The sequence below is a fragment of the Nanorana parkeri genome, unplaced genomic scaffold, assembly GCF_000935625.1.
Source record: "Nanorana parkeri isolate BGI_ZX_2015 unplaced genomic scaffold, ASM93562v1 scaffold1607, whole genome shotgun sequence".
Taxonomy (NCBI): Eukaryota; Metazoa; Chordata; class Amphibia; order Anura; family Dicroglossidae; genus Nanorana; species Nanorana parkeri.
The window spans coordinates 118,073-130,291 of NW_017307875.1; the positions used below are offsets into that span (position 1 = coordinate 118,073).

General features: G+C 46.2%; 1 protein-coding gene across 2 annotated transcripts in view; it reads right to left on the minus strand.

Moving 5' to 3' along the window:
• PTPA (protein phosphatase 2 phosphatase activator) overlaps positions 1-12,219 on the minus strand; it is a 99,014-nt gene that overhangs the window by 50,188 nt on the left and 36,607 nt on the right. For both annotated transcript variants that reach the window (XM_018570846.1, XM_018570845.1), the window contains exon 5: positions 11,900-12,017. In XM_018570846.1, the coding sequence (XP_018426348.1) occupies positions 11,900-12,017 (118 nt within the window). The remainder of the gene's footprint in view (positions 1-11,899; positions 12,018-12,219) is intronic.

Here is a 12,219-nt window from a genome sequence, read left to right on the forward strand (position 1 = left end):
GAGGTTAGAAAACTGCCTATGGCATTCCTTGTGGAAACTGAGTTTACAATCCCACTGCTGCCAGGCAAGCTATCATGCTGTTTCGTAATCAGATTATAGTTTACTGTATTCAGATCTGTAATACGAAATCTGGTTTCTTTGGGTTAGTGAAGTGTATGTGCCATCATTGCTCTTTGCATAGCCTTACTGAATTAGCTAGGTGGGCTCCAAAGTCTCTCACAAACAGAAATTCTTTTGTTAAATATCCCATTTCATTCTCTGTACTGGCAGCTGAGGGGCGAGATCTTCAGTGGATGCTAAGCGTTCATGCTGTATTATTATTATACAGGATTTATATAGTGCCAACAGTTTGCGCAGCGCTTTACAATATAAGGAAGACATTATAATTACAATACAATTCAAGACAAGATGGTAAGGAGGGCCCTGCCCCTGAGGGCTTACAATCTAAAAGGTAACATCTCTTAACAAACTGGGGCTTAAAAGCTCAGCAGAACTGCAAGTCCCAGTGTGCCCAGTCAGCTTCTTTGGTTAGATGATCGCAGGCTGCCCAGCAGTATACTGGCTAATTTAATCTGTGGCAGCTTCATTATCATTCTAGTGGCATGCATGCTCTCTGCCAGGGTGTATGTAAAACAGATGACTGCAGTATGGCTGCAATATACCCAGAATCCACCGCATGAAGCGTGTCCCTGTCATCTACCACCTTTCCTGCCTACCCAGTTTCCTTCCCATCTCTGCTCCCACCCCAGACTTCCCATTCCTGTAACTCAAATAGCTTCCAATGGCTGTTTAACTCCTTCTGCAACAGCTTTCTCCTAATTCTAAGAGTAAGGTTACCCCACAGCCAGATAGAAGCAGCCTTTAAAATATGTGCCAGTACAAGTACATTGTGCGTTTGCCTTATAATGGCAATGCACATAAAAATCTGATCATCCTTAAATTAACTGACAAATATATAGTGCCATGGCCTACCTGATGAGATCCATACTCAGTGAGTGGTTTAGGTGAATTTCTATACCTTGCCATACATGTTCAAATCTGACTATACAATTTGTATGCAAACCTCACTAGATTTACCGAAAACACGTGAGGACCCTCCTAAACAATTCATTCTTTTTATATTGAACCAGGCAAACCTTTGTGCCATATAGTTTTTTTTTTAGTTATTGAGAGAGCTAAAAGAGACTGTACAATCCGCTTGTAATGTGTAGGTGAACTTTAAAGTGACCCTGTCCGTAAAACCCATTTGAAAACCTCTCCTGGTGTCCGCACCTCCCATCTGTGCTATAGACCAGGGCTTCTTAAACTGTGGGTTGAGACCTCATATGGGATCACGCAAGTGAATGGGGGGGAGGGGTTGAGATCCGAATCCTAGGCCAGGGCCGCCATCATTGGGGTACGGCCAGTAGTTGTGTGAGGGGCCCAGGCGACTGTGGAGGCCCGGGCTCTAAGCAAGATTTTTATTAGGGGAGAAGGAGGGGAAAGACACCGACTGATGCTGGGGGGGTAAGGAGGAGGAGAGAGACGCCGACGCTGGGGTCACATAAAAATTTCCTCGGCCGAAAAGGGGTCAAGGGGTCACCAGTGAAAAAAGTTTAAGAAGGCCTGCTGTAGACAAGTGAAAGTGATGGTTGACAAAGCTGCAGAATCCAACACTTCCAGGAGTGTCCGATTCCTGGTCCTGAGGGCCCCGATATCGCTGCCGTGTACTGGTGTGATGTTGGGGTCAGCAGGAGCAACCGCTGAGAGGGAACCAAAAATCTCTCACTACCAAAAGTGTTGAATTCTGCAGCTTCTTCAACCGGCGCTCTCTCTTGATTACAACAGAGACTGGTGGAGCCGGCACCAGGAGAGGTATTTGGTGTCTGCTTTACAGGGGGGCTCTTTTGTTTTCACATGGATTTTACATTGCAAGACGTGTGGCCAGCTTTAGAACAATTGTGTGGATTTGAATAAAGCGCCGTCCACAGTCACCAGAAACTGCTGACCTGGAACAATTGTGCATAATATGTATGCAGGATTACATGTCATTTACAGCGTTTCCAGTCCCTGGAAGTGTTTGAACAATTAATATTAATAATTATTATTATACAGGATTTATATAGCTCCAACAGTCTGTGCAGGGATTTACAATATAAGGAAGACAATACAGTTTTCCTTGAGCCCCGGTTCACACCTAGGCGGCACCGTTCTTGCGCGTTTGTACGCACGTTGGCAGCATGCAGTTATTTGCGTGTTTATGCGCATTGTGCACATTTGTATCTGTGTTTTAACGCACGTACATGAACTGGGAACTCATTAACCATTGTGGGCAATGGAAGAACGCGCGTATAAATGAGCAAAAACACTCACGAAAATGTGCAACATGCTTCTGTTGCATGTTTTTGGGCATTTCCAATGAAGCCTATAGGGAGGAAAAGCGCTTTTAACTGCCCAATGAAGCTCCTGTATCTTTTCAGGCGTCTGGCGTTTTCCTGATCAGGTGTGAACCAGGGCCATTGAAAATCATGGGATTTCTTGTGTTGGGCAGTTAAAAGCGCTTTTCGAACTGCTCAAAAACACCTAGATGTGAACCAGGGCTAATGAGGAGGGCCCTACCCATGAGAGCTTACAATCTAAAAGCTGCATTTGTATTGTGTAAATATATTAACCTGAGCTTTCCAGTGCTATCGGAACCACTGAATGCAAACTGCAACAATATAAAGCAAAAATCTGCCATAGATCCATGCCAAACTAGCGATTCCCTCACTGGTAACAAATCACCAGCAACAGAATATTTGAGACTGAATTTATCCTACACCCAAAGCCTCAAGGCAATGCTTCACTGCTGCCCTCTCGCCAGCAATTGAGATTTTACAGCAGGGGTAGGCAGCCTCGGCATGCCAGCTGTGGTGAAACTACAAAATCCCATCATGCCTCTGGAAGTCATGCCTGTGGCTGTGAGAGTCTTGCAATGCCTCAAGGGATTTGTAGTTTTACCACCGCTGGAGTGCCAAGGTTGCCAATACCTGTCCTGCAGCATTTCAGCCTGCAAAGGAGCGAATGTTTGGGAAAGTAGCATTTTAGGGATTTGGGCAATGGTGTGTTTTCTCTAGCCAATGCAACATGACCTTCATTAAGGGTCCATTTAGACTATGGATAGCGTTCACATCTGTACATTGCTGTGTCATTGATAAAGATACTAGGCGTTCGCTGAATGGCTGCTGTGACAGCAGAGCGGCAGTACAGGACCTGGAAGATTGCTGTAAAGCACTGTAGTAGCACCAGCTACTACTACGGCCCCTGTCGCCCTTCCAGGTATAAAATATGTATAATTATATTGGTCCAGCTTGGCCCGGTGTAAGTATACATACATATTTATACCTGGAGTTCAGCTTTAAACTCTTTAACATGAATGTGTTCGAGCCTTGGGAAGTACATAAACTGTTTTGTTCTACCAAAAGGGACAGTTGCTTTTCTAAAACTGCACTGAGTAATGTGCTCAGTGTCATGCAAATGACGCTTACTAACTTCTCAGATTTACAGCTCAGTAGAGATCTTACAAGGTCTACAGAGTCCGGAAATGTTCACTGGCAGAGTGGTGAAAATGCCAAGTGTGAGCTGAAGTATTTGCTAGAGGCGCGTACACTAAACCTGCTAACTGTAATGACAGTAAAACCTGTCTTGCACTGGTGGAACAGCATTCTCAAAAGGCCAGGAGAGCTTGTTTAACACTTTACAGATTTCTTCTTGTCTCAAAGGCTGCGACACCGCACCAGGCTTAGTGAGGGATCAGTGATAAAGGCCAGTGCAAGATAGAATGGTCATCTTTTAAGAACTGATCGGTGGACAGCAGACAGCATTACTACCAGCCCAATCTGCCTACAGTTTTCCCCCAACGTCTATAACAGTGGGCAGAGCCAAGAGGGCATGACAAGTGTATAGGATCCTGATAAGGATGAAAGATAGATAACTAAATATAATGACCAGTTCACCCTAGATCTTTGGTTCTCAACTGGTGGGTCGTGACCCCCATGTTCGGTGGATTCGCCACATGCCTTCCACTTTTCTAGGTGGGACACTCCTCAGCCTCCCCCTAGCGCAGCACTGTCAGTTCTCGCCCCGAGCAGCCATTTAAAGTATGCTGCCCGGCTCTGCCTGTTAGCTTGAGGTGGGGTGGGCTGGAAGTATGGCCATAAGGGAGCTCCATCCATGCGTGCATTGCTTACAGCTCTCACATGTGCCCTGTAGAGGCTGACATCACATTCTAGCTCATGGCACCTCTACAGGGGCACACAAGGGAGCTGTACAAGCAATGCTCGTATGGATAGAGCTCCATCACAGCAGCCCAAACTGGACCCCAGGCTGAGGATCCACTCCAGTACTCATAAGGTAGGGGAGACTGGGTGGATCTTAAAAAAAGGGGGGGGGGAATTATAATTTTTTTTGAAGTGTGTATGTATGTGTGCGAGATTGTGTCTGTCAGTGTTTTTGAGGGTCTGTTTACACTAGTACAGAGCGTTCATCGCCATTAACGCACTGCACCACGCAATCGGTTTGTTGCGTTGCCATTCATTTGAATGACACCCCAAATGCACCTCCCGCTTATAGTCCGATCGCCTGCACACGAACTCCCGGCACTGCAATGCTGTGCGACTTGGGTCGCGACATAATGACCAAGGACAAATGTGGGTCCTGAGGTTACACAGGTTGAGAACCACTGCACTATATCATCTGCTAAAACACTGCACAGCTCCGACAGTGTGTTATAGCGAACACTGCCCGGAGCTGTCACGGTTTCTTAAACTTTATTGGTAGTTTACAATGTGGACATTCCATTCAGGTCCGTACACAGACGCATGAAACACTGCGGTGCGATGGCCTGCATTTTTCCGCAGCGCACCCGCCATCACGCCCACGCTGGGCTGTAAACAAAGCACGTAGAAAACTATTTGCTTTCCATGTGTCCTAGTGGTGACCTGCATTGTTCCAGTGTGGTAAAATGCAGGTTACCGGTATATGTGTGACAGGTGACGAGCCCTAAATAAGAAAAAGTTATATTAGGTGGAAACTTTTAGTTTAGGATTTAAAGTGAACCTCTGCTCAAATGTTAAGGGGGAATTCACCCCAGATGCGTTGGGGCTGCACTGGCACTGCGCGCAATTTTCAGCACAGCCCCAGCGAAGGTAATTTGCCTTGTTATGGATAGGCACCATTTACTGGGATCAGCGCATCAGCACTGTGCAGGGCACCACACGCCAGCTGCTGCGCGTTGTAGCACCGCGGCTGGTGTGAACGGGTCCTAAAGCTGAACTCCACACATATCTAAAAGACACAAATTATTGCAGCTCCGTATTAATGAATACATAATTGAATGAATTTTTAAATGCAAGCAGTGTAAGTACCCGAATATCACATGAAATTAGACTCCCTGTACAGCAGAGCTGGAGTATGAGAGGAACAAGCAGCACAAGGAGCCAATCAGTTCATGTGCTCCCGAATCTAACCTGAAATCACACTCCCTGTACAACAGCGCTGGAGTATGAGAGGAAGAAGCAGCACAAGGAGCCAATCAGTTCATGTGCTCCCGAAACTAACCTGAAATCAGACTCCCTGTATCACACTTCTCTGTCTGGCAATCCGATGGGCGTGTCGGGGTTTGGCGGTTGCCAGGAGAACGGTACTTGCCTGACTCCATTGTGCAAGTGTAAAGTTTGGTGGAGGGGGGGATTATAGTGTGGGTGTTATTTTTCAGGGGTTGGGCTTGGCCAGTGCACAAAGCAAGGTCCATAAAGACATGGATGAGGGAGTTTGGGGTGGAGAGACTTGACTGGCCTGCACAGAGTCCTGACCTCAACCCGATAGAACACCTTTGGGATGAATTAGAGTGGAGACTGCGAGCCCGGCCTTCTCCTCCAACATCAGTACCTGACCTCACAAATGGGCTTCTGGAAGAATGGTCAAACATTCCCATAGACACACTCCTAAACCTTGTGGACGCCTTCCCAGAAGAGTTGAAGCTGTTATAGCGGCAAAGGGCGGGCCAACTCAATATTGAACCCTTGTTTTCTATGGGTATGGTTCACACCTTGCCGTATTTCATCCCGTCTGAACGCGCCTACGTCTGAAAAGGTACATGAGCTTCTTTGCGGCGTTTTTGTCGCGCGTTTCCATTGGGATACAGCCAAGTAGCCTTCGGAAACATGCATATTCGATACACCTAGGTGTGAACAGAGCCTTAATGGTGCTAACAGTCATACTGGGATGAATTAAGAGCTAGCAGAATGGATGAAATACTTACCCCTTTCCTCCAGACCTCCCTCCAGTATGGATCCTGTACCTGGATGCCTAGACATTGAGTTATGTGGTCTCTGCTCAAAAGGTGGCTCACATTTCAGACTGGCTTATCTTCCCATACAGCAGAGACCATGTGACCATATGCCTAGGCATTTGGCACTGGAGGGATCTTGCTATAGCAGTTTTCCCACGAAAGGTTACTATTTCAGCTATTTATCTTAACGAGATAGTTTCCGTAGCTGTAACTTTGATGATTCGAGCAGAGGTCAGCTTTTCACGGCAAGATGACAGCAATCTGGTTCCATTGCACTCTCTCTCTTCCTACTTCACTACGCTTCAGCAGCTATGGAGAGACTACAAGTCTCAAGCTACCTTGCCGAAACTAATAGCTCTCCAAGAGCTAGCCGCAGGGAATAATGGGATTTATAGTTCCCCAGGAGCATGCCACAGACTACGACTGACTCTTCCGAAACAGCTGCACGCAGCTTGCTTTTCTCTTCTTGAGATGTGGCGAGGGTTAAAAAAAAAAAAAAGTATTTTCAGTATTTCTCCAGCGCAAAAAAAAAAAAGAATTTACAAATCATTATGGGGTGACCTCAGCTGCTGGACTTCTTATTTGCTGCACCAGCGAGATGCGCGCCTGCTGCTGGAGGTATTAAGCGTACGTGAGATGTGCTCCATGCTGCTAGCACATCTTGCATGTCTAACAGCAGCCCCTCGAACACGTGTGACTGATGCTGTCACCCCATGGAGTTACAAGACACAAACCGTTTTAGAGTGACTAACAGAGAACAAGAAATGATGTAAGGGAGAGAGGAAAAAAAAATGACAGCACAGGAAGAAGTGGGCTGCAGCACCGAAAAAAACCACTGCAGGCCCCAGCCACTGCTGCAACAACAGGGCCTCCTAGTGGTGAAACGAGGGAAAGCAGGGAAGGTTCATTTGTCTCCGTTCTGCCATTGTGTTCCAGTTGCTTCTAGATCACTAACCCTATCGAGGGCTTAAGTATAGTCACAGTACATTAGTACCCACTTCCAAAGGAGCTTACATTCTAATGGCCCTGGAGCATTGACATAAGAATACTCAATCCAGGACTGATTTGAATGAAAGCCAACCTGATATATTTTTTGAGGAAGGAAGGCGACACAAGCCTAAGAACACATGAGAAGCACATAGACACGATGTGCAGACAGTGTCCCCGGCAGGAACTGATCTCATGCATGATAACAGTGCTAATCATTTAGCCAATTTGGTGCACTGTGAACACAGCGGGAGACTTGTTGCACTCCTTACTGGATACCCCAACGACAGGGGAGGGTGTTTGTAGTGACTGCGGATGGATCATTTGAAGAGATGTCACCAGCACACAAAAAATCCTTGACATGGTTATCCTGAAAGGATTTTTGGTGTGCTGGAGACATCTCTTCAAATGATCCATGAACACAGCTTAGACCCCTGGTTCTCAACTGGTGGGTCCTGACCCAAAAGTGGGCCGCAGCCCCATGTTCAGTGGGTCCCCGTGTGCCTTCCACTTTTCTAGGTGACAGGCACCTCAGCCTCCCCCCTAGCGCAGGACTGTCAGTTATCGCGCCAAGCAGCCATTCAAAATATGCTGCCCGGAGTCGAGTGACAGCTTGAGGTGGGGTGGGCTCCATCCATACGTGCATTGCTTACAGCCCCCTCACATGTCCTGTAGAGGTGCCTGGACCGGAGTGACATCACATTCTGGCTCTCGGCACCTCTACAGGGTGTGCATGGGAGTTGTACAAGCAATGTACATATGGATGAAACTCCATCACAGCAGCCCACACCGGACCCGAACGTGCTGTACCACGCAATCGCACCTACCACGTGTGCTGGTGTGAGAAGTGCATTGCATTGCATTTCATTGGAATGGCACACCAAACGCACCTCCCACCCAGTTCTATTGCCCGCATCAGAACTCGCAGTACCGCACATTACAGGAGCTTACATTCGAACAGCGCATACCCAAGAACATATGTCAGTGATGGTTGGCTCAGAAACAAATTACAGGTATGTTTTTTTTTTGGGTTGTGGATGGAAACTGGAGAAAAGCATAGACTGAACGTAGGACCTCAGCAAGAATGTTCACCACTAAGGCCTGGTTCACACCTGGGCGTTTTACGGCGCGTTCCTACGCTCTGTAAAACGCTCAACATGTGAAAACCAATAATTGCCTATGGGCATGGTTCCCACCTGGGCGTAGGAACGCGCTGAAAAACGCCCTACGCCCAAAGAAGTACAGGAGCTTCTTTGGGGCGTATTTACCGCGCGTATCCATTAGGATACAGCTGGATAGCCCTCGTAAACGCGTGTTTGTCGCGCGTTTCTTTTACCGCAAATTGCAATAGAAACGCGCGGCACAAAATGCGCATATTCCGTACGCCCAGGTGTGAACCCAGCCTAAATCACTGCCACAGGTCATGGACCCCATGCTGGAGAAGATAGGCAAAGTGCTGTAACCCATGGCAGCCAGGCAGAAATCTTCTTAAAATATAACACTTTGGTCACACTGTTCTAAAGAAAAAACGTCAGCATATAATGTAATAAATAAGGCCCCATTCACTCTGAGCGATTTGTGGCGCGATTTCAGCTCCAAAATCGCTCCAATATCAGTACAATGCCGCTCAATGTAGCTCGTCCAATGCATTTCAATGGAGCTGTTCACATCTCACTGCTCAATGTCGCCTGTAGCTCGTCGCTTAAGCTTGTCGCTGGAACATGACCTATTTTTCGGCGGATTTTGTGCGATTGTGCCCAATACACTTTAACGGTGTAGGACGTTGTCGCGCTACAGAAGTGTCACTTTTGCAGAGAAATATAAGATGGAAGGAATGATGTCACATCAAGACCGCTTTTGATTGGTTACAGCCCAATGTAGCAGCTACAAAGTTCCTGCGAAAAGTCACGCTACGTAGCGCGACAAAATGTGCACTGTAGCTCAATATAGCTCAGCTCAAAATCACGGTGAAAAAAGTGTTGGTTTTTTTTTGGATGTAGCTCAGTGTGAATGGGGTCTAAAGGATAATACAGGATCTGGAAATGTACTCCTATCTGGCTTAAATCTGCAGTATCCTGGTCTACCAAAAATGTAAACATTAGCTTTAGGTGGACTGGTCCTTTAAAAGTGCTCCTATGCGGTGACCGCACAAAAATAGACCCACGTAAAATACTGAGAGGGGAATTTATCAATACTGGAGCAGGCAGAATCTGGAGCAGTTGTCCATGGCAACCAATCAGCATCCACCTTTCATTTTCAAACCTTAACTGAACCAACTGGAAAGAGAAGCTGATTGGTTGCCACAGACACCTGCTGCAGATTTTGTCTGCTCCAGTTTTGATAAATTCCCCCATGTAATGTGGTTCATTGGAAATGAATGGCTATTTTCACAACTATCTAAAGTGAACTATCTGATTTTGTTTTTGTCATCCACAACTCTTATCTGTATATATACACTGAGTGGCCAGTTTATTATGACCACCTGACGTTTGTAGGCAAATTAGCTATAATTTTGCGCTGAAGTAGCTAGAGGGCCGGGCCAGACCATTATAAATAGGGAAGCAGGTTGTTTACACGACAGTAGAAGTGATTATTTCTGAAGATACGGGTAAACAACGCAATTTAACAGCCTTTGAACGTGGGATGATTGTTGGCGCTCGGAGCCATGGAGCGAGTATCAGCAAAACAGCAGAATTCGTTAAATGTTCAAGAGCAGCTGTTAAAGTGTTTAAAGACTGGACTGTCAGCCGAAAATCTGGGTCTGAACGTGCGAATTGTGGCCGTCAGCTACTAGTCAATGTTACGGCAGAGCGGAGAGTGGCAAGACTGGTACAAGACAACAGAAGGGCAACAGTGCAGTGTCAGATTCCTCGCATCACCTTTCAACATCTCGTGGAGTCACGAGGCGGCCCAACTAAGTACTGATGGGGTGGTCATCTGGCCACTCTCTGTATATATATATATAGTATATATCTCCAGCCTCATCTCAAAGTATCACCCTAATCGTCCCCTCCGCTCCTCCCAAGACCTCCTGCTTTCCAGCTCCCTCGTCAACTCCTCCCATGCTCGCCTCCAGGACTTCACTAGAGTCTCTTCCACCCTTTGGGACTCCTTACCCAACCTGTCCGTCTATCTCCCACTCTGACTGCCTTTAGGCGATCACTAAAGACTCATCTCTTCAGGGAAGCCTGTACCACCAACACTGAACTATCACTTTCACAAACAATACATCCCCACAGAGCTACCACCTCTTGTATCACTGGTCCCTCCCTATTAGATGGTAAGCTCCCAGGGGTAGGGCCCCCCTTACCATCTTGTCTTGAATTGTGATTCTAATGTCTTCCTTATATTGTAAAATGCTGGGCAATCTGTTAGCGCTATATAATTCCTGTATAATAATAACAGTAATAAATTCAAAGCTGTAGAAAGGTCTACAGAACTCAGCAGCTCGTTAGTCCCATGTAGTAGCTAGCAGGCATTTTTCTCAACCTCATAGGAGGATCTGTGCGCATCTGACTGCATGGCAACACTTGCTTCTCAACAAACTTCCTTTCCTGTTAATTAATGTGAAAATAGCCACGCATTTCCAATTAATCAAATCCTTTATTATTTATGTGGGCTTATTTTCGGTGCAGTCAGAGCATAAGACCACATTTAAAAGGGTCAGTCCAGCAAAAGGGAATGATTCAGTTTTTGGTAGACAAGGATACTGCACAGTTTAACCATGACAATCTTATATCTCTGGAAGACTACAGTGGGTAGATTTCTGTTCTTGAGTTCCTGGGTCCGCCTAAGCCAGTATAAGGGGGTATCTGATAGATTTCTAACATACTAGGGAAAATTAGGACTGACCTGAAGTCACAGAAATAAATATGCAGTCACCCTGGATACTAAATATAACAGGTAGATCCTGCCGCTGGAATTCCCCAAAAAGCCAGAGGGTGACACAGCCCAGCAGACTCTGCCTATAACTGAAAGACCACTTTCAGGGAGGCGAACCTGTTAATGGTGCATTTGTTAATTGCATTGTGGTAAATTAAATTGTATGCCGAGAGCCAAACTCTTCTTCCACTTAGAGAAATACATGGGCTGGCCAATGCCAAATGCCTCCTGAAAATGCAGTTTGCCTGGTCGTCATGCTAAACCACCAGTTACTTCTGAGTCATTAACCTAAAACAAGGATGCAGCCAGACAGAACTCTCATCTGCATGTTTTTTTCAGTCAGGGACTCATCAATGAAGCAGAGGATTAGCATAACAGCCGACCAACTAGCATTTTGCATATTTCTCTCTTGACTCTTTACAAGCCGATCCCAAGGTGGGAAGCAAAACACAAGGTTTGAATTCATATAAGTTGGGTGTCATGGGACTAAACCGCCTAGGAGCGGCATTGAAAATGCGTGCACACATCTGAAAATGAAAATCACATGTGACTAAATGTATACCGGTGCATTTTGGAAATACGTATGTGTAGACACAGTCATAACAAGCTGCCGTTCACAATACAAAGGAGTCAGACTAAAGCTGGGAATATTATTTGGAATCTTCTGGCTCCTAGAACGTAGGCGCGCTGCTTTCTACATATGCGTCCCTCACCCATTACCTGTGCCATAGTCAATCCGGGTTGAGTTGCCCACAGACTCCTTTAAATACACAGCCACCTCAGGCACTGCCGCGCTTAGCGGAGAAGGGATCACCGTGGAAACGAGATTCTCGGCTTCCTGTGAATGAAACCCGGGTGTCAAACATGTTTGTGGTTTTCTCTGCTGGAGCAATGAAGACGACTGTGCATACAATAAACATGCATCTTTACAGCTGTACTGGATTAGAACGTTAAAGCTGAACTCCGGGCAAATAGAAACCGTTTATACAAATGTCATTCTCAATAGTCACAAAGGATATAAATCCACTTTGTGTGCACCA